General features: G+C 48.9%; 2 protein-coding genes across 3 annotated transcripts; both read right to left on the reverse strand.

Annotated features, from left to right (window-relative positions):
• Positions 1-304: 304 nt before the first annotated feature.
• On the reverse strand, positions 305-15250 carry LOC136963375 (ubiquitin carboxyl-terminal hydrolase 32-like). Of its 2 annotated transcripts, none has more exons than XM_067257484.1 (34): positions 15115-15250; positions 14055-14182; positions 13628-13733; positions 13405-13523; positions 12780-12939; positions 12231-12362; positions 11789-11896; positions 11576-11691; positions 11352-11414; positions 11136-11219; positions 10780-10841; positions 10572-10674; positions 10089-10266; positions 9805-9962; positions 9394-9534; positions 8964-9081; positions 8686-8840; positions 8424-8505; positions 8247-8321; positions 7788-7926; positions 7551-7656; positions 7230-7403; positions 6836-7010; positions 6533-6684; positions 6135-6255; positions 5564-5772; positions 5208-5392; positions 4794-4880; positions 4579-4699; positions 3490-3681; positions 3149-3389; positions 2508-2971; positions 2300-2392; positions 305-1793 (listed from the first exon to the last, which is right to left on the reverse strand). In XM_067257484.1, exons 1-34 carry the CDS (start codon positions 15170-15172, stop codon positions 1620-1622), a joined length of 4779 nt encoding a protein of 1592 aa, XP_067113585.1. In that variant the 5' UTR covers positions 15173-15250; the 3' UTR covers positions 305-1619. The 2 variants fall into 2 exon arrangements, with proteins under 2 accessions (XP_067113585.1, XP_067113584.1); XM_067257483.1 differs by having other exon boundaries at positions 5564-5775.
• Positions 15251-15482: 232 nt separating this feature from the next.
• On the reverse strand, positions 15483-22993 carry LOC136963387 (amyloid protein-binding protein 2-like). The gene is made up of 13 exons (XM_067257506.1): positions 22681-22993; positions 22189-22277; positions 21809-21960; positions 21434-21557; positions 21067-21235; positions 20837-20926; positions 20554-20621; positions 20348-20453; positions 20131-20255; positions 19682-19767; positions 19267-19457; positions 18506-18671; positions 15483-18380 (listed from the first exon to the last, which is right to left on the reverse strand). The coding sequence occupies exons 1-13, from the start codon at positions 22816-22818 to the stop codon at positions 18124-18126; spliced, it is 1761 nt and encodes a 586-aa protein (XP_067113607.1). The 5' UTR covers positions 22819-22993; the 3' UTR covers positions 15483-18123.
• Between the last annotated feature and the right edge of the window lie 60 nt (positions 22994-23053).

Below are 23053 nucleotides of genomic sequence, written 5' to 3' on the forward strand. Positions count from 1 at the left end.
TTGTACCCTATAATACTTTACCTGCTACACAGCCAGGATCACTTGACTGGTTGCATGTTGCATTCAGATCCACTATCGTGCAATTGATAATCATTATGAGTCCAAATCTATATTTCAAAATGTGCATTTAAGCGTCCGCAGCGATCAGGTCAACATCCTCGTTAGATGTTCTATTTCCACGAACACAATTTTTATGAGAAGCTCTCACCACTTCCGGTAGCATCTCACTTGTGGTTGGTTTTTGTTGCTTGTGTGAGGTGGTCTCACTGATATTTTCTTTGAATAAACGATCCAATCCAACAGACGCTGTGTCACTGGCTGTTTTAATACAGATAAACGAATCCATCCCATATACAAGACATATCTTTACAGCTCATTTAATGTTTTTGTTGGTTTCAAAAGTATCTATATACAGTTTTTTCCCTCAAAAAGGTCAGTGCAAAGTAATTTAGACTTGAAACAAAATTTTACAAAAGTACATGTCCATTAAATTAATGAATTATGAAAGAGAGAAACAAGAAAAGACAAGACTTCAAACATTCAGTAGTAATCACAATATCAAGCTTTCAGGGGTACAATACTGAAGAAAAATTACAATAAGGTTGCTAAATGTTAAAAAAAGTAATAAAAGAAAGCTGGGGTATGATTACCATTCTACCATCATAAGCGAGGTAAGGTAACATTGTTTTCTGATCTGATTTTACACACACAGACACATGTCTGTCTCTACATACAGTCTAGCCACCTTAGACACAAGACAAGTGTTTTTAAACTCGGCACGAATTGACAAGATGCAACTTCTCCAATTGCAAAAATGTCAAACGTATCCAAAGAAAATAACATGACATTTCAAAATGTGATTTCAATACAAGCACAGAGCAAAGTTAGACTGAGTTACTAAATTAATCCTGTGGCATGAACTGTGGAGACACTAAGCAGTTTTTGCAACGCATCAACAGCAGTGATATGTGGTTGGGGCTGACTTTTCTAAATGGCACAATCATTCTTGTTCTTCTTGGATGAACAAGGGAGACTTTGTTCTCTGACGCTAACACTTTAGCAAAGGAAGTACTGTACATTGCATAATACAAACTAAACATATTCCACAATTATCGTCATAAACTTAATTACATTTAGTGGGACAAAGACACACAAACAAATGGGAACATTTGGGAGCAATTATAGATGTGTGGCATATAACTGTAACCATAGTCCAAAGCATGAGGTAGAATACACTTGTTTCTACTGCAAAACATCTGTGTTTGTTCAGTGGAGGTTGTCACATAAGGGCGTCTTACAACAACAGTACCTACGTAGGTCTGAATCAATGGCAAATGCAAGTGGCATTGGTCTATGAGCACGCGCACACACACACACACACTGAATTCTGGCCAAAGCATAGTCACCCTAAAATACAGCGTGCTACTTTGTAAGATGTACATGTGGTAGTTGTAAATATTGAGTACCATTTGCTCGTCCATCCACTTTGACGAGGAAAAAAGAGAAGCGCCCGGGAAGATTTCTACGCTTCAATACTTCTCTACCTGAGAGATTACATATGTTGCTATAGCACAAGCATGTTGATGAGATGTTGGCGCGGGGAGAAGCACAGACACAGGTTACTGGAGAACACAGTATTTCTTGTAGTCCGACTCAAAGTCCTCATCCATGCTGCTTGTGTCGGCCATCTTTTTGCCATCGGTTTTCGGCATGAACAGAGAATGATCGACCCCCTGCTGCTCATAGAAGAGGATATAGGCCGAGTCTTTGTCGACTTCTTCTGACCTCACTTCCTGAAAGCACACAACGCAACGAGAAGTCAAAGCTGTACTTACTGTAAGTCGCTCTGGATAAAAGTATCTGCTAAATTACTAAATGTAAGTGTTAGAAATATTTCTATATGCGTGTTATGCAGGCTGTTCAGAAAGAGGAAGCCCTCATAATTGCAACCGCAAGCTCCCTCAAACATGCTGACTGTTACCTTTCCTAAGCATGTAAAGTTTTTTTACTGAGCAAGTAAGCTAAACAGCTGTCAAACTCCATATTGTGTTGGAACCAGGTTCAAACTCCATATTGTAACTTTCCACTCCAAACTGAAGATGTAGTTTTCCACTCCAAGACGCACACACACACACGCGCGTGTGTAAGAACTTTAGGATAAAAGGAGACTGACAGTTCCTCAGACTTCAGACAACTTTGTACCACCATAGACTTGTCTCCTTGCTGCATGAAAATAAACTGCACTACTTGATAAAAGATTTTCCTGACAAGAAGCTACTGCTTCTAGCTGAGAGCTTACCTTACAGCTGCTGTCATTGTAACAGTACCATTTGTCGTTGGGGTTTTTGGCATAGGTGACATAATGTCCTCCTCCAAGGATTCCTGAGTGACACTGTGGACGAAGGAGACAGGTGAGATCTACATGTGACGTTTCATTCAGAGGAAGCTGAATGATACCCGAGGCAGCTGTGTGTCTCTGGTACCGGCGCTGGCGACAAGACACTCACTGAAATTGCATACAAGTTGTAAATGGGCTCCAGGCTGATGTGGTCTCTGTGGTGGTGAGGCGCGTCCAGGTCCATGCTGTCCTCCGTGAAGCCGTTGCTCTCCAGCTCCGAGACGGACGTGGTGACGTCCCTGGCAGTGTCCTCCCCGGAGGTGGAGTCCAGGCCGGGGCCCTCGGCGTCGCTGCCCGTCCAGCTGGGCCCCAGGTCCAGGGAGCTCGGCCCCAGGTCCAGAGGGCTGGGCCCCAGGTCCAGAGGGCTCGGCCCCAGGTCCAGAGGGCTCGGCCCCAGGTCCAGTGGGCTCTCCCTGCCACTGTCCAGGCTCTCCTTGCTGAGGGACAGTTGGAGCTTGCTGCCCAGGGGGAAGCCTCGGGCGCGGCCCTGCCTCCTGGCCTCCCTCCCGGGGCTGGAGGAGGGGCTGGACTCCCTGCTGGGGGTGCTGGTCATCCTGCTTGAACACAGAGGATCTGCACACAAACACAGGACATGTTGGTCTCGCTAAAAGGATGACGGGCAAATCTGAATGTTGTGATAAAAACAGTGGATCTACACCCAAACACAGAATATATAACATATTAGTCCCTCTAATGGATGAGGATTTTATCACACAACATCTGAATGTGTCTCGATGAATCTTTCCAGACCTTTCTCGTTGTTGACATTCAAGGCTGTTTTCGAGCTTGTGTCTCCGCCTCCAGCTCTTCTAGCTCCTCCAATAGAGTCAAGCTCCTCCCCCACCGCCTCCTTCCACTCTGATTGGCCGTCTTCGGGGTCTCTCGGGGTCAGGAACGCACTGGGGTCAAACTGATCTCTGGGGAACCTCACGATCTTCTGAGATTTGATCCACCGCCCATTCATGAACTGGAATCGCTTTAAATGGACTATCTGCAATTAGACAATAGACGTTTTTAGCTCATAACACTGTATCTGAGGTGAGCGAGGTGGGCGGGGTGAGCGAGGAAGGCAGGGAGGGCAGGGGGCTGACCAGGATGGGAGGCAGCCTCCACAGGTCCAGCTTCTTGGTGGCCAGGCGGTGGGTGCTACACTTGGAGCAGTAGTACAGCTCGTCCTCGCCCAGCTCCTCCTCGCTGGTGAATGCCTGCAGGCAGCTGTCCAGGCTGATGGGCTCGGCCTGGGCCCTCCGACTCTGCTCCACGCTGCTGTGCTCCTCCACGATCTGCACACACACACACACACACACACAGAAAGATACACACAGTTAAAACACTTTCCATGAACAGAAGACGTGGTATAACCGCTGTAGCATGACTTGTGGAGGCCAGGGTCAGAGGAGAGCAGGGAGGCCAGGGTCAGAGGAGAGCAGGGAGGCCAGGGTCAGAGGAGAGCAGGGAGGCCAGGGTCAGAGGAGAGCAGGGAGGCCAGGGTCAGAGGAGAGCAGGGAGGCCAGGGTCAGAGGAGAGCAGGGAGGCCAGGGTCAGAGGAGAGCAGGGAGGCCAGGGTCAGAGGAGAGCAGGGAGGCCAGGGTCAGAGGAGAGCAGGGAGGCCAGGGTCAGAGGAGAGCAGGGAGGCCAGGGTCAGAGGAGAGCATGGAGGCCAGGGTCAGAGGAGAGCATGGAGGCCAGGGTCAGAGGAGAGCATGGAGGCCAGGGTCAGAGGAGAGCATGGAGGCCAGGGTCAGAGGAGAGCAGGGAGGCCAGGGTCAGAGGAGAGCAGGGAGGCCAGGGTCAGAGGAGAGCATGGAGGCCAGGGTCAGAGGAGAGCAGGGAGGCCAGGGTCAGAGGAGAGCAGGGAGGCCAGGGTCAGAGGAGAGCATGGAGGCCAGGGTCAGAGGAGAGCAGGGAGGCCAGGGTCAGAGGAGAGCAGGGAGGCCAGGGTCAGAGGAGAGCAGGGAGGCCAGGGTCAGAGGAGAGCAGGGAGGCCAGGGTCAGAGGAGAGCAGGGAGGCCAGGGTCAGAGGAGAGCAGGGAGGCCAGGGTCAGAGGAGAGCAGGGAGGCCAGGGTCAGAGGAGAGCAGGGAGGCCAGGGTCAGAGGAGAGCAGGGAGGCCAGGGTCAGAGGAGAGCAGGGAGGCCAGGGTCAGAGGAGAGCAGGGAGGGCAGGGGGCAGCAGCCTCACCCTCTCCTGGGACGTCTGGTAGCGCAGGTGGAGGGCTGTGGGGTCCCAGTCCACCGCCAGGAAGCAGCTTCCTACTGCCGCCTTGTCGTCATTACAGTCCACTGGACAGCCTCTGCAGAACCTGGAGGAGAGGAGGTAACCCGTGGACTGATCAGCCAGCCGTACGGAGGTCAAACCAGCTCCTACAGGATGGTTGTGTGTCCTGTGCTCCATACCTGTACCAGGGGCAGCAGGCACAGGCGTTTCCATCCTTCTGCACCACCCGCAGGGTGAAGGGGTACTGGTAACCCATGCTGTCATCACTGTGTCAGGGCCCACAGGAGAAACACACACACACACACAAACACACACATCCACACGTTACTCATGGTCTACCTGTGTAGTCTGTGAGGTGTGTCAGGTACGCAGTGAGGCAGCAGGATGCAGAGGCAGAGGTATGTGGTGAGGCAGCAGTATGCAGAGGTATGTGGTGAGGCAGCAGTATGCAGAGGTATGTGGTGAGGCAGCAGTATGCAGAGGTATGTGGTGAGGCAGCAGTATGCAGAGGCAGAGGTATGTGGTGAGGCAGCAGTATGCAGAGGTATGTGGTGAGGCAGCAGGATGCCGAGGCGAGGCAGGCTGACACTGACCAGTCCAGGGCGTGGTTGCTGGCCTCCTGTGGGGGCAGGGGGCTGGCCAGCCGGGACACCTGCGTCCACACGGCGTCGTACAGGTCGCGGGCGCGCGTGCGCACCGTGCACGGCACGATGAGGGGCATCCCGAACAGACTGGGGCGGTTCTTCTGGGACGACAGGAAGTACAGCTCGGCCCGCATCTGGGAGGAAGAACACACACACAGACACACACACACACACAGCCGTGTCAGCAACGTCCCGGAGACAGCAGGAAGCCGTTTTCACAACACATAATGAAATGTACATGTGTTGACCTGCATCCCTGACAGTATTATTCCTACAGCGTTGTCGTCATCTCCTGCAGTACCCACCATCTTCCTGTGGATGGCGATGATGTACCCGATGAAGGGGCTGTTGGGGGAGGCCGGTGTCTGTCCGTTGGAGAGGCTGGGGGCGAGGCTGGCCTCCGTCCCACAGGGCACCACAGTGCTGGGCATGCCCTCAGTCACCAGCCCCACCCCGGGAGAGTCTCCCTCCGCCATGGCCACGCCACCGTTCACCAGGCCCGGAGCCGCTCGCTCTGCTGGGGGCACAAACACAGCTGGTGTGTGGAGGAACGCTACTACCCTCCCTCACCCAGCAGGAGAGTCAAGGTCCCACTAGCCAGGAGGAACGCTACTACTGATGTGTTTACGGTACAAAGCTTCTGGGGTCAGATGGCTGAGCGGTTAGGAAATTGGGCTATTAATCAGAAGGTTGCCAGTTCGATTCCCGGCCGTGCAAAATGACGTTGTGTCCTTGGGCAAGGCACTTCAACCTACTTGCCTCGGGGGAATGTCCCTGTACTTACTGTCAGTTACACTGGATAAAAGCGTCTGCTAAATGACTAAATGTAAATGTTCTGGAACGCTCCGGGGTGTGACAGTGAGGAGTCTGGCCTACCGTCCAGGTCTGGGTCTGTGGCGGGGGGGATGGCCATGGACGAGCCCGGAACAGGGATCTCGAACGCGCAGAGGAAACCGCTCACCGCCCGGCGCACCTTCTGGTTATCTGACGGAAAGTTCTGGAAGACAAGACAGACAAAAGCTGTTTTTAAACTGCTGGGTGTAGGAGGATGTAGGGTTCGGGGCGTGAAGCACGGCCTAGCGATGGGGATACGCTGTGGTGGTGTGATGGTGTGGTGGTGACTGTAGAACAAGCTTTCAAACCAGGGCTTTCCTGTCATCACACACTACAGCACCGTGACAACCCTGACATCAACTGCACATCAGCTTCCTGTCAGCAGGGATGGGGATAGCTCAGTGTCAGAGCGTCTGAATGACAGGGAAGTCTTGGGTTACCTTGATGTTGGAAGCGTGGACCTCAGAGAGTAGGATCTGCTCTGGCCTCAGGCCACACAGCTCGCTCAGAAGTCTCTTGAGACCCGTGTACTTGTCGTCGGCGTTGAGACGCAGGCCGTAGCGCACCGGCGCCGAGCCGTCCAGCTTGATGACTTCAAACGGGGGAAAATCACTTGTATCACTTTATTCAGTTCACGGCAATAACCAGAACACATGATACTGTACACATGATACCCTAACCCCCCTCCCTCCCCCCTCCCTCCCCCCACCCCCCCTCTAAGTAGACAGTGTTTATGGACTCACCTATGATCTCCATGTGCATGGAGTTGTCCATGGGCAGGGGCAGGGACAGGAAGTTGAAGGGGTCGAAGCGAGCACTGACGTGGCCGCAGGTCTTGCACTTGACCTGGGACCGGAGCTGCCCGTGGAACAGGTCCACCACGATGGAACGGTTCCTCCGCAGGTGGTTCTCCCAGGCCTGGGGATACACACACACACACACACACACATAAACACACACAGCACCATCAACTGTCGTCAACATCGAGGCGCCAGCAAATTCAGCAAACGAAAACATCAACAGTGGAGACAACACCACAACGCCCCCATCAACACCACCACAACACAAACTGGGTTGAGGTGGGTGAAGGATGGAAGGGGTGAGGGGTGGGAGGGGTGAGGGAGGTTGAACTCTGACCTCAGAGGCCACCTTCCAGTCAGGTCGTCCGTCGCTGTCCTTCAGCTCCACGTAGGGCTTGTCGTGGACGCGGTTCAGGTCCTCGTGGAGGCCGTCCAGCAGGAAGGCCAGCAGCTCCTGGGAGTCCTGCTGCTGGAAGCCGTTGAAGCGAGGAGCGTACTTCGCTATCGTCCACTGAGCACGCAGGGAAGACCGGGCACAGATACGTCATCTTGTTATCATGTTATGGTTTCGTTAGTATGCTAGTCGTGACAGCTGATTGGTGGGGGTGATTCAGAGGCAGGAAGGAAAATTGACTGCTGATTGGTGAGCTGTACGTACTCTGAGTTTCAGGGGCGCCAGGTTCTTCTGCGTTCCGCTCCACAGCTCCTGCACCAGGTCACCGTAGCACTTGGCCATGTGACCCTTCATCCCGATAGGATTGGTCCTGCCGCGGGCACCATGCAACCAATACCATGGTGAGTTTACACAAGTGGATGCAGAGCAGTGCACAGACACACACCTTCCCCACCCCCCACCCCCCCCCCCCCCCACACACACACACACACACACACACACCTGTTGAGCTCGTAGAGATGTGTCCCTGAGGTGAAGTAGTCGGTGAGAGGCTTGGTGTTGCTCACACACTGGATGCTGGAGTTCATGAAGCAGCTGTTTCCAAGGTTACTGAGGCCTGTGGCTCCCTTCTCCGTGGGGACTGTAGGACCCAGCGGAAAAACTGCTCACGGTGCTGCCCGACCCCCACAATCACCCACAACAACCCCACAGGGTCTACTTGTACCGGTTACAAATACCAAATGACCTTGAAGCTATTCATTTCTGGTTTTGTACACAGGGTATACTTGTACTGGTTACAAATGCCAAATAGACTTGAAACTATTCATTTGTGGCTTTGAAAATGTGGCTGTAATCTCAGCTGTGTGTGTGTGTGTGTGTGTGTGTGTGTGTGTTAGCCGGCGTGAGACTGCGTGTGCTCCGGCTGAAAGGGCACAGTGTCAGCAGCTGTGCCAGTCTCACCGTTGTGACGGCTCATCCTGTTGCTGTTAGCGATGAAAGACATCTCCTCGGGCCAGCTCATGTCCTTGTTCCGCACTGAGGACGAGACCCACACAGTCAGTCACCCGGCGTGATGACACACAAGACTGGCCATTCTGTAGCTGTGACATGACTTTGACGTTTGGACCATGTGAGTACCTTCAATGACCATGTACTGCTCATCTGGAACCTTAAGCCCTTCCAGGGTGTGGTCCTCATCGTCCAGCAGAGTCAGATAGTTCTGAGGAACAAACAGAGCCATATCTCGGAAGGATTCAGTCGCCAGTTTGTATATGGTGTCAAGATCTGGGGGGGGGGGGGGGTCAACTCACTTGTACTGTATGAGAGATGGAGGGAGAGGAAAGAGGGGGGGAGAGAGAGAGGCAGAGACAGACATAGATAAAGTTAGAGGATGGTTCACCTCACTGTTGTAGATCCACAGTCTCATGTCTTCCTCCTTGATGCGGAGTCTCTGAGCCAGGTACTCATGGATGTCCTTGATGGTCCCCACCCTGCTGAAGCAGCCTGTGTACACCAGCACGCGCTTCAGGGGGGCACTGGGGGGTGGCACGTTACCTGGAGGGGAAACAGGAACAAGAAGGAACATCTATGTGCAGGGCTGTGTGGAGGAGAGGGGGGCGTCTTGGCTGTGCTAGCACCCAGGGCTGTGTGGAGGAGAGGGGGGCGTGCGGCTCCTACCCATGTTAACCCAGGCGGTGGACTGAGGGGTGCGTGCAGGCAGCTGTTGCCTCAGGAACAGCAGGTGTCTGGGGAACAGCTCCATCTCAGCTCCCTCCGTCCTGGAGTTCCTGATCACCTGGGGACCACCATCAAGGCGTTCAGACGATCAGTACCTCTGAGATTAGTTAGAACCACACCTGCCTGAACCTCCACCTGCTGCTGGGTCTACTACATGCATCTGTACGCGCTTTGGACGATGTACGATGTAAACACAAGAGTCACATGTATCCTTCACAGGAGGACACGCTTTATTCACTAAGACTCTTTTACCCAAAGCCACAAACAAACAAACAGTGTCTTATATGAAGCACAGCAGCAGAAGAAGGATTGGGAGTGTGTCGCTTTTCGTAACAAACAGACCCTGTGTGCCATGGCTGTGTGTACGTACCGGTCTAGGCAGGCTGAGGTTGGCACCGTACCAGTGGTACAGCGCCCTCCACACCGGCTCTGGGACCAGCTCGAAATCCCTCCCCAGGAAGAGAGAGGGGAAGCGTCGGAGCAGAGCCCCCTCCATGGTGAGGGTGGGAGCCTGGGGGAGGGGGGGGGGGCGTGACATCACAACATTAGGCTAGACTGCAACACGACAAGCTCCCTTTGGTGAAACAGACAGCAGTGCAATACGAGGACCATGCAGCTGCTTTCATTATATTACACTCTGATACAGTTCTGTAGTCTATATCCATCCTCTCCCATACAGCAAAGGCAGTATACATGCACACACACACACACACAGAGTATCTTGTCACATGGATAGTGTAGCACAATCCATGTTCCATTTTCTATCTTCTGGCCTCTCTACCTTCAGAGGCTCTGTAGTGACCAGAGGCTGGTTGTCTATGGCCCCTGGCCTCAACACCGCCGTGGCCCCATCGGCCCCCAGGACACACTGGCGGTCTGAGTCCGGAGTGTCCTGCTGTCGGGGGAAGCAGATGTCCGTGGAGCTGAGCGGGAGAACATCTGAGGAGGGAACGGACTTCAGTCACCCGACGCCCTCGCGGAGGACGATTGTTGCATTTATAACCTGCGACCTCGACGTACTATCAAATGCTCTAACCACTGAGCAGCCCCCCCGGTGAGACTCACTGGAGCTGGCGGTCTCTGAGGCTTCGGAGGCGCTGGAGACGTTGTCGGAGAACTTGTCGTCGGACGATGTGTGTGAGCCGGGGGTTCCCTCCCTGCCTGGCCCCGCCTCCACGCCTCCCCCCAAGCTCCGCCCCCCGCCGAACGTTGACGGCTGCTCCACCACGATCCGCCTGTCGTCCTGACGACACACACGTCACAGCACTGAGGTCATGACCTCCGGCACAGGAAGACAGCTGCGAGGTGTAAGCTCATGCGCCAACATGGAAAAGGGTCGCTAAGGTCATGACCTCCACAACAGGAGCACATCTAACCCCTAACCCGAACATGGAAGGGGTTGCTAAGGTCATGACCTCTAAGACAAAAACATAACTCTGAGCTAAGGTGACAGCTAAGGGGTTAGGGTTAGGAGGTGGAAAGCAGACTATCTACCACTCATGCTGGCAGAAGCAAGCAGCTACGAAGCAGAAACAGGGAGCTGCGTACATATTTGACGTAGTCTCTCCATTGTCGCCACCAGGACACGGCGATGAGGAACCAGTAGTCTCCAGGCTGCAGGCCGCGTCTGCTCTCTCTCTCCAGCCAGCCCCTGCAGGACAGAGACCCAGCCACACACTCACAAACAAGTCAGGGGTACATCATCTCGTGTGTGTGTGTGTGCGCGTGTGTGTACACTGTGTATGATGACACACACCTGATAATCTGGCCTTCCTCCTCTGGAGTGGCGGGTCGCAGTCCAAGAACAATATGGCACACCTGAGGTGAAGATGAACACAGATTAAACACATAGGATAGTATTCCAGGAGAATCGTAAGAGCACAATCATTTATTTACATTTACATTTAGCAGAAGCTCTTATCCAGAGCGACTTACAGTAAGTACAGGGACATTCCCCCGAGGCAAGTAGGGTGAAGTGCCTTGCCCAAGGACACAACGTCAGTTGGCATGACCGGGAATCGAACTGGCAACCTTCAGATTACTAGTCCGATTCCCTCACCGCTCAGCCACCTGACTCCACAACACAGCAGGTATTCAGGCACCAGTGATTACCTGAAACAGTAGGTTGAGAAACTCATTGGCCAGGGCACTCTTCACACTCCATATCTGGTAATCCTCGAGGGTCAAATGGCCTTGCTGAGGAACGCAAAACAAAACAGGAGATTATATTCCCATGAGAATCGGAGTCCTGGGTTGTGTACAGTTGCTAGACCGTGCGCACACTCGAGTCCTACCTTACTGGTGTTGTGCTCTGTCAGAATGTCCTACCTTACTGGTGTCGTGCTCTGTCAGAATGTCCTCCACGATGTCAGAGACATTACTCTGCGCTTCCTGACAAAACAGACATGACGGTTTTAACAAAAAGTCGTAAATTTATATTTGTTTGTTACATCTTGCATCCACATGAGATTCATGTTAACGTGTGCAAATTGACTGACTCTTTTTTAACTGGCATTCTGGGGATTGTTAGGTTTCTGAGGTGCACTGCTTACAGGGAGAGGGTCCGTGCGGTTGTCTCTCCAAACCTCGAGCAACGCCCCAATCATGTCACAGACTTCTTCACGAGAGAGAACGCCGTCGTGGTCGACGTCAAACACTTTGAAGCAGACTTGAGGAAGGGGGACACAAGGGCAAATCAGAGTCACTTTATATTCTTTAATAACAGGAAGGTCTGATCACAACAGAGGGAACAGACTCCGGCTTACACTTCTGCCGTTCTGCCAGTGGGCCCCGACAGCACGCAGAGAGGCCACAAGAGATCTCCTTGAAGTCGATGTGATTGTCCCTGTTCTCATCGAAGGCGTGAAACAATCCTGAGAGAACAGCATTTCAGAGTCAAACATAAGAATGCGATACCAAAACAAGCAAACCTGTATTGGTCTTAAAACTCAACACAGCCGGCTAAGTCAATATAGTCATTTAGTCATTTAGCAGATGCTCTTATCCAGAGCGACTTACAGTAAGTACAGGGACATTCTCCCCGAGGCAAGTAGGGTGAAGTGCCTTGCCCAAGGACACAACGTCATTTTTCACAGCCGGGAATCGAACCGGCAACCTTCTGATTAATATCCCGACTCCCTAACCGCTCAGCAATCTGACCCCCAAACAGGTGAACAGGGTGACTAAACGCGTCATCTCTTCTCTTACCCTCACTCAGGGATGAATGAATAGGAGGAGAAACCAGAGGGCCGAAGGTCTCCAGGTCAAATCTGCCGGTCCGAGACTGGGCCTTCAACAGCCAATACCGCTTCTCCAGGTCAATGATGTCAGACTCCTCCACTGAGAAAAAACAAACAGGAAGCGTACCAAGAACATTACCGACAACCTTCCAGGAACAAAGCTTCAGTCTAAACTCAATGCTTTTATTGACTTCATAACGACACACCCGTTTCTTGTTGGTCACTTCTTGTGCAATGTGCAGTAAGCAATCTGCGTTACACCCAGATCACTGCGTCAAGCACTTTAATCTGCGAGACCTGATTCAACAAGGTCAGATATCAAATTACACATCTAATTAGGAAAGACTGCCACAGTAGAGGCTCCTGGGGGGAGGAAGAGGAGGATGAACATGAGAACTAACTCGAACATGTTACGCTACGTAGCTGTGTTTTTCTTCCCGTCATCCCCAATTCTTTGGAGTCACCAGCCACTGCTGAACGCCCCCTAATCCGGACGGTGTCTGTGCTCGTCACTCACAGTGTGTGACTCCAGCGAGGGTCTGGTAGAAGGTGGGCATGTCGCTGTCGTCTGTCAGAGTGACACACACCCCGCTGGACAGGAGCCAGCGGGAGAACGTGAAGGCTTCCTTGTTCTGGAGGAGCCAACTCTTAAACTTCTCATAGTTCACCTTCTCTCCCTGGCAGAGACCCAAACAAACAGAGATATGACCTTAATTCTGGGGCGATCCCAAACTCACTCAACGTCTGAAAATGAAACTAAATAAATCAGACAAACAGGCAGGACACCTGGTCAAACAAATGGGGTACATTACATTTACATTTAGTCATTTAGCAGACGCTCTTATCCAGAGCGACTTACAGTAAGTACAGGGACATTCCCCCGAGGCAAGTAGGGTGAAGGGCCTTGCCCAAGGACACAACGTCATTTTGCACGGCCGGGAATCGAACTGGCAACCTTCAGATTACTAGTCCGATTCCCTAACCACTCAGCCACCTGACTCCCTACCTTAGTAATCGCTAGCTCGCAACTCGATAGCACATGAAACATGGTGGATAACGGATATGATAGTTGGGAGAGAAACAAAAAAACCTTAACAGGAAGCTGGTGAAGGAGGGACACTGATTGGTCCATGTCAACTAACCTCAGAAAAACACTTCCTGAGAGAGAGAGGGATCTCTCCATCCACTGCCTGCAGCATGCTCTCCATATCCTCTCGGGTTGCATGGCTGCCCGAATCACTGGCGAAGAGGCTGAAAATGTCTGGGGGGGGGGGGGGGGACACACACACACCAGTGTGGGTCAGATGCAGAATGTTGTACAGCAAACGAATGACATAAACACGAGCGGTTGTTTCGTAGACTCACATTTAGCTTTCTCCTCATCTCTTCCTCTGGTCAGGAGGACCAATCCAACAATGAGATTGTTGAAGTGTAGTCCTTTTGAATTACCACCGAATGAGCTGTAAATTACCTAGACAAGATGCAAAGTGGAGGATCTCCATGCTTATTTTGCACATTGGCATCTTTCGAAATACTTGGGTGTACTGCACATAGGCTTGCTTCTCCTTTCGACAAACATCTTGACCAAAGATCCATCGTAGGAGTTGAAATTACAGGTCAAAGAAAGGGAAACTCAATTGGCACAAGCTGTGACTTGCATAACAGAACGCTTCTTAACTATCAAATCAAGCACCCTCTGCATTGTGACTGTGCATTCAGAATATCAAATAACCGGGCGTAGTGTCTAACTGCAACACCTCACATTACCCCAAAGTGTTCACAAAACGCTCACCTCAGCAACCCTGGGCGGCACGACATCTCCAAGCACCTCCCTTAGGAAGCACTGCTGGCTCATGTAATAGGACAGTCCACTTGTCCTGCGAAAGGCATCTTTCAGACGCTGGAGTTCTACATCTGTGACTGTGGGGGGGTGGGGTGGGGGGATGAAACAGGGTTTAGAAACAGACACTCAAAGACGTACGTAAACATACTTTAAACACGACACCGCCCAAACGAAGTGGCAGCCGCAAGTTTAACAAACGTAAAAAAACAAAGCTGGACTAGCGGGCGTCAACATCACTGACAGTTTATTACCATAATAGCTTCCTTGATTCTAACACAGGACCAGAGTTATCAAGCAAAATAGGCTCCCTGTCACAATAATATGGGCCGAAATACGTTGTTATCATATATACTTATAAACCCGCCAACTACAATTGATGCTGATCAGCAACACTTTCAATATGCCGTCGCTACGTCCAGGTTCCAGGTAGTTAGCTAGCTAGCTAACTGGTTAACTTGCTAGCTATATTTTTGTCGTCCTTAGCAGTTCATATGTATAGCTAATGCTTGCTCCAACCCAACCTAGTTATCTGGCGAGATGAGCAACATAGATGGGTAACTGGCGTCAATTAAGTGATCATAACATAGCTAAGCATTCACAGACCCAGTAATGCCATGGTATAAGGTTATGTGAGGTGGCTAGCTCGTAATACCGTTAAGCGAGCTAGCACTTGCTAGTTGACAGTGACACAGAGGGCAACAGTGCAATGTGTTGGTTCCTCGCAAACAGACTAGATTTTTTAGTTTTACTAAGCCACTACCTTGTAAGATCCCTGATCATCATAGGTTGCCAGCTAGCTAGTTAATGGCAACTTTAGTTTGCTGTTAACGTAATGCAACTCTGTTATTGTACTGGTAACGTTACACCGCTGCACACTTAACACTCAACGCCAGTTATTGTTAACTTAGCTTACGGCTAGCTAGCTGTCACTAGCTGGTTAGCCGTCTAGCTGGTTTAGCAGAGAGAGTACGAGCTAACTAGGCAGGTCTCATACTTTCGCTTTGTTTACCTCTTTTAATGGCCTCGTCATACGAGAGGAACCCTATCCTCGACTCTTTGGCTCCCATGCTGTCTTCATTTCATGATAGCTGCAACACGAACGAATGTCATCAGCTGGCGCGGTCTGCTTTGTTTCTTTTGCGAGCAAACTAGCTGTCAAACTGACCCTGCTAGCACTAGCTGGATGCTCAACACTGACGCCTCCTCTAGCGACCTGTCATGTGACAGTAGAGCTGTCAAAATTAGGCCTCTCGACCTACCAGTTTGCACATTCAAATAATGACACTATATATTTACATAATTTTCATCCACATGTACAAAATTACCTTTGCGCAGTTAGAGAAAACGTAATAAAGAAAACTTGGAAAATGTACTACATGATGTATAAACCAGTTTAATGTAACGGAGGTGCTGGAACAGGGAGGTGGCAAATGTTACAATTGCGGGTCGTATAGTCAATGTCATAAACAATGCACTTTCTCTTTTTTTCTCATACTTTAGAGCTGACCAAATATTTTAAGATTTTCAGAACACACGATCCATATGTATAGTCTTCGTGGGAAATATAGAAAAAAACTGTACAGCGACAGAGATAGTTCATATCATGGATCCTGTCATTCTCCCAATCCGTGTACATAGTATTAATAAAGCGTAATCCAATACAATCATGTTCAAATTTCAACAGCTGCATGTTATATGCTGGTAGCAATAATATTGCAGTATTAAGTCCATTATTTAGTTATCACTTCAATGAACGCCACATTCTTTAATGGTTCCCTCCTAAAATATTAGCTACATCTAAAAACATAGCTTAAAATATTGCATCATTCTATCAATGTAAAGCCTATGTTTTCAGATGTAACCAGGAGACACGGTACAATTTACAGACACAGTCCAATTGTTGCAAAAGTTTTTGGTTTAAAATGTTGTTGCCAAGGATCCAATAAAAGAATTATGTTCTTCCTCATCATCACCTTATCCATCCATACACATCAGCTTGGACGGGACAGTCTTCACTAGAAGTGTACTTCAGTCCAACAATAGGCTTACTCCGTGTTTCTAAATCCCCTTGTGTAAAATCTAACTGGATTTAAGAGTGACCAATGGCTTAACTGATGATACTGTGAATAGGATTGTTCTGTACATAAATTTTACTTGATATATATATGTATGTATATATATATAGACATTACAGAGACACCTGCACTGAATCACGGGTGATAGTGATACAACATTTTGATGAGCAGGACCCAGGATGATATATCTCCATCATATTCGGCACCCATCAAACACAATTCGTGTCCAAGGGGAGCCCTTACCGCCACATTCACCAGAAACAATTAGATTAGAAATGTAAACAAAACAAGTAACACGTTGGCCACGCTGCCTGTAAAAAAAAAAAGTAAAGTAGGTGGATTAACTTGATGCACATCTAATTTCCTAGATCCTCTTATACTATTGCCAGGTGTACGTACACAAAGCGCATGTGGATAAAAGTGTTGAAACGGGAAGAGGGGGGGGAATCACATCATCACAATGTACAGAAATCTATGAGCTTCACTTTAGCTTTTACAAAGTCGTCTTTTTTTTAAATAATTATTAAAAAGTTTCTCACCAATCACCAAACATTTTCAACTGCCTCAAAATTAACCCACCCCTTGACACAGTATTAATTCCTCTAACTCCTAAAAACGATGCCTGTTCGGCTAGTTGTAAAAACGGGCTGCTGGTTGTTCAACAGATAGAACAGGCGTCCTAGTGAAGGAGACAGCATGGCTAGGCTTCACTCTCTTGGTGGAGGTGTGGAGAGCAAACGTTGTCCGTGACAACCAGATCAAGACTCAAGAGCAAAGTGTGCTGAGCGTCCTTTAAGACTAAGGCTTGGACTTCAGTTGGAACATTACAGCACAAGTAACATCAACACCCATGTGACTGACATGCGTTTGTTCAAAAGCAAGGCAAGAAATCAAATGCACCTACAGTAGTCAGTTAAAACAGGGGTCACGTTAGTTATGACTGGACAAGTTAACATACCCATTCACTACACAACAACTTCTACTTTCACAGCTAGACAACATTGTATTGGAGGCGAACACAAGGCCAAAAATAAAGTAGAGCCAATTGTGTTTGCAGGCCAGAAGTGTACATACTGAAGAGGGGGAAGTAATGTAGATGCCATGTTCAGCTTTCTTGTTTTTGGTTTAGGCATGTGAAATTCCTTAAGAACACTTGGCATTTCCCCATTGTACCTTGTCGTTTTAGGGTGTAATAAAAGGATCTTAAAATCCCTCGAATCAGCGAGTCTTGTAAAAACATAATTTGAGTAGGATAATGTTCCAATTGAACGGCTGTGTTGTATTTTCTAAATAAAAACAACTAAAAGTTATAAACATGAAAGACTTTGGACTGGGGCAGAAGCAGCCACTCTGAAGGAGGAAAAAAAATAAAATAAAATGTGTCGATGAACTGAAGCTCCTTTTTAAAACTCCTTTGTAACATTGAACATCAAATATGTGACCTCCGCTAAAAAGTATACATGAGTAACATCTGCAGGTGCACGCAGTAAAAGCTTAGACCATCTGAATCTGTGGCAAACCATAGCATAATCAGTTGCGAGAGGGCATCCTATTAGGCAACCATAAAACAAATTTGATATTCTAAAAGGACTCATTTGTATAGTCATATGTACATAGGTTTTCCCCTTCTCGTGTCCACTTTTACAGGGTGACGATGAAAATTTGAAGTGACTCCACGTGCATGGCATAGGTGTCATCCTTCCGTAACGCCATCCTCCGTTTGAGTCCCAGGGGAACTCAGTCCAGCGACAGAACTGAGTTTGGATCCAAAAGCATTCCATGAATGCTACCGCTTCTCTCCAATACCGGGGGTTTCCCGTTGTAAAACTCTGATATGGATGTAGATTTAATACATGTACTGTGAATACTAATGCATTCTCTTCTTCTTTTTTTTTTTTTTTTTTTAAACCTGTGTGTATTAGATGTGCATGAGTGTGTTTTTCCTATGCAGGAGGTCCAGCCCTGTGGCTCTGTGACAGCAGGAAGGCCTGAACCACCTCCCCAGTGTCCTGGGGGCTGGTGTTGACGTCTTCCAGGGCGTCTGCCACTGCAAACTGTCGGTCCCTGAGGCGATTCCAGTTAGATAAAATATTGTGATACTCAAAGACTTTCTCATAGTTTCCCACAGAGTTATACAGTTTAATTAGCCCTCGGTAGTCGTATTCCAGTCCGCTGTAACCTTCGCCGAAGAGCTTCTTACCTACGTGACGAAAAGCAAAGAAGAAAAAACTGACGTGAGACAGAAGAATATAAGAAATAGAATTATTGAGAAGACAAAAACGATGTATCTGGATAGGCCCCGCGGCGTCCGGTCTAGAGACTGACCAATCGCGATGGAGCGCAGGTACAGCCTCTCTGCGTCCTCGTACTGGTTCATGTCGTAGTTGTAGAGGGAGGCCAGGTGTCCCACGGACAGGGCCACCTCGTAGTCCTCCTGCCCCAGTAGCTGCTCCTTGATCTGGATCGCCTTGATGTGCATCTCCTCTGCCTCCTGGAACACAACCACAACATTTACATTTAGTCATTTAGCAGACGCTCTTATCCAGAGAGACTTACAGTTAGTACAGGGACATTCCCCCCGAGGCAAGTAGGGTGAAGTGCCTTGCCCAAGGACACATCATTTGGCACAGCCGGGGATCAAACCAGCAACTTTCTGATTAATAGCCCGAGTCCCTAACCGCTCAGCCGCCTGACGTTGACAAAGCTCCGAGTGCTCCTGGTGCAGAAACCTCAGGTTGACTTTTTCTTTTGAATGTAGACTGGCTTATGTCTAATTGACTTTCTTTTAACGTAGACTAACTAAAGTCTAATATACTCTTTATTTTCACTTAGTAGACGCTTGTATCCAAAGCAACGTAAAGGAGGGGATTTGAACCTGAGGTTTTCTGATCTGCGGTCAAACTCTAACCACCGAGCTACACATGCGTACAGTATCTCCCCTTCCTGTGCCAGTAGGACACATGAATGAACAACAACACAGATTGCAGAGTGACTAAACTGTGTCACAGGGCGGACACACTCTGTACCGATCTCCTCTCAGACGGACGCTCATCTCTTGTGTGGGGACGAAAACACGATGATCTGACCTTAAACTTCCGCATGGACTGGTAGAGCCGGCCCAGGTTGCCATAGTGTTTGGCCGTTTGGACGTTGAACTCCCCGAAGGCCTTCTTGGCCAGCTGGAGGGAGGAGAGGTGGAGGTCGTGAGCCTCCTGCAGGAGTCGCTCCTCCGTCTCCTTGTTGTGGCAGTCGATGGCGATCTCCTCCAGGATCAGAGCTGAGGGAGCACAGGCGTTAGGACGGGACACTAACTCAACCGTGAAGCAGCAAAGTTAGAGGAAAATGACATTTGATGCCATGTCCCCACCCCTCCTCCCCTCCTCCACCACCCACACACACACTCACTTCCTTTAAGAACCGTGAGTATACACCCAAGTGCTCTGATGTCAACAGCAACAACAAACAGTAGGTTTGGAGGAAACAGCTTTTGTGGTTCAGTACCTTTGACCCTTTTGGAGGAGGCCAGTAACAGATGATCCTCTGGGAGAATGTGGGTGATGATGTCTATCGCTCGCTCTGCGTGGAATCTGGAGGGGGATGCCAGGAGGGAGAAGATTGCACACAGTGACACAAAGTACGTCAGGGGTGAAAGCACAAACATTTCCTAGGACATCAAATCATACTGGGACACGGTCAAAGCACATTACACAATCAGAATTAAGTTTAATCGCCAAGTAAGTGGTCACAAACAAGGAATTTACTTTGGTGGGCAGGTGCAAACAGTGAACATTTAAACATAATGAACAAAAAGAAAATGTACAACAATATAAAATAAACTACTGGCAGAGCTATACAATATAATATAAAAATACAAAATAAAGTTACAATATATGTAAAATAAAATAATATAGACAAGAACAAGATATCCGCTCCAAATAATGAGTACTCACAGCGCATTGTCAAATTTCCCAGAGCTGTACAGATGCACATAGGAGGAGTAGGCCAGGTCCTCGTGTGCTGTGGCTACGTGGATGTTCTTCCCTCCGAACACAGACTGTCTGATATCTAAAGCGGTCTGAAACCACAGAAACACCATTTTTAACATGAGATTATAGGCATGTGCCCTTAAGGCATGTATAGCCTAAAGGGACTCATACGCTAACTTACCTGGTATATTGCAACGGACTGGCAGATGTTATCAACATTCAGCAAATAAAATCCATAATCAAGGAGTGTGTCTGAATACTTTGGGTGCTTGAGTCCAAAATGTTCCCTGTAGCAGGAAATGGAAACAGTTTGAGACAACGTAAGACATGAAATCACAAGAGAAAATACATCCGACAACTGAGAAAATATAATTGATGACAACTCACCGTGCCAGAAAGACGGCATGTTTGATCAGCTGTTCGGCTTTCCTGAACTCCCTCTTGACAACGCAGGCCTGCCAAGAAAAGGGTCAAAATTCAGACAGAGTTCATCATGTTCAAGAGGTTTTTAGGACATAGTATTCTCTGAAAATATCATAAACTTGTGGTTTCACCATGTGCAACGCATCTTACTTTACAAAAGTGATGTCCTAAATGGCCAGTGATCAGAATATTCCCTGGGTGTGCCAGAAACACGAGGCCCACATGAAACAAGGGGGAACAACCATACCTTAGAAGCCTGTCTGAGGACATCCACCACAACCTTCACAGGTAGACCTGCAGTGATCTCCTTCATAGCTTCTATACACCAGCGGTACGCCTGCAAAGACGAGGCGAAGCATACATGAAAACATGAGTTGTTTAGTGCAAGCCTGCAAAAATTAATCGTAATTCCAAGAAAAAATACAAAAAATATGTTACGTTTTTTTCTGGTGTTTCTATGACGACTGACACACGTACCTCATCGTAGTGGCTCTTAGCGAAGAGAAGAGCGCACAGCTCTCCGTACAGCGCAGCCTTGTTGGCATGGTGACCGTGTGTGGCGAGCTTGTCCATGTACGACTGGGCTAACTTCACCGTCTCTTCGCCAAGATGATACTTGCAATTCCCATTCCTGACATGCAGCAACCTGGGGAGCACAGGACCAATCAAATCAGTCGTGATTACGGCACGGACCGAGCCCGTGTGGCGCTGAAAATCGAGTTTGTGACGATAATCTAGGAGTTGAATCAATGGTGGACTACTGATGAGTGCTCTCTCTTGGAAGTCGCTTTGGATAAAAGCGTCTGCTAAATTAATAGATGTAAATGAGTGTCTGATATCTGACCTGACGCAGCACTCCACGGCGCGGTACCAGTGTAAAACCTCGTCATGCAGCGTACACAGCTGATGGCAGGACAGGAACACCTTCTCCGCGTCGCCATACCAACCAGCGTCCGAGAGGAAGCCCCCTGTGACAGAGTCAACCAAACGTTGTGGCTAAAGTCTCGTTCCTCGTACACGTATAAAATCATATCTTGCGGGATTTCCCCTCTTAACTTAGATCTAAGAAGGCTTGACAAAGTGGCTGGTAGCAGGCAGGGGGGGGTTAAAGTCACCTGCAAGTGACAGGTGCCACTGAACTCACACACTCTATACGATCTGATTGGTCGTCTTCTCTTAGGTTCAGACACAAACGCACTGAGGCATGAAAGAGACCCACCTAAAACAAAGCCGAACTGGATGGCCTTCTCCTTCACATGGGCTTCTGACTCTGCGATATAGGAGCACCGACGGCTGAAGGAGTTGGCCAGAACTGACGCTACCTTCACACCGTGATCCATGAGAGCCTGGAAACAGTGGTGGAGGAGATGCCTGGAAGCAGAGTTTAAATAAATTACACAACGTTCCATTTTGAATGAACAGAAGTGCCAACTCTCAAACAACGGTCGCAAAAGAGTCTTAGATATCAAGTCGCAGGCAACCTCTCAACATGGTTCTGTACAAGTTGATTCGCTCATTCTCGTTCTTTCAGTTCACATCCTCTCACATTACTCCTCATATTATGAATTGTTATTCCTGAGTTTGATATAAGTCGAGTACCTTTTGTCTGACGCTCGTAGAACTTTGGCAAAAACCTCCAGCTCGCAGAACTCGCCCCCCAGCTGGCAAAGACGGCCTTGTTGGTAGAGCTGGAACACGTGGAAGGGAGATAAAGAATACATATAAAAACGAGAGACGTCAACGTCAACAATAAATTAATAAGCTATCGTTTAAGGGTCGGCGACGCCGTTTGTCCTTAGCACAACGTAGCCAGATTATCATACCACGTATTATTAAGGGTTAACATTAAGCTACTTTCCCAAGCAGTAGTCAATAAACTTAAGCAACTATGCATGTTGACAGTCAGTCACCTGGTCTACATAGCTGTACCTACCGATACCATCATATCCCGTAGCTAACACAGAACGTTAGATAACTATCGTTGCCACAGTCCGAAGACATCGGTAGCTAGCAAGCTAACGGTAATAGCACTAAATATTTAAATGGTCTCAAGCCATCAGCGCGCGGAGAAAGATCACACAGAGGACATACCTTGTAGTAAACATCGAACTGAATATTCTCTGGGAGGGAACGTATATCTCTTCTGGATCGACTGTAATTATCCACTACTGCAGATATTGCAGTGTTGTACAATGTCTCCGGGATCCATTCGAGCTCCAAGGCAGCCATGTTGTTTTCCTTGGATTTCTGGCCAGCAACCAGGTCTTTGCTAGCAGAAATACCCCCTTCTTGATCGATGGTAGCTAGCTAGCCACCTCGTCAAGCTGGAATCGCCTTACCTTGTACCTTCTCATGTAGCTGAACAGCTAAACTGTTAAGAAACCAATATTCACCATCTGTCATGCCATCGCCAGGCAGGGAAATACACAAAAAAAATTGACAGCTCCTCTCCACCCTTTTCCTC

Source organism: Osmerus mordax, chromosome 19, assembly GCF_038355195.1.
Source record: "Osmerus mordax isolate fOsmMor3 chromosome 19, fOsmMor3.pri, whole genome shotgun sequence".
Lineage (NCBI taxonomy): Eukaryota > Metazoa > Chordata > Actinopteri > Osmeriformes > Osmeridae > Osmerus > Osmerus mordax.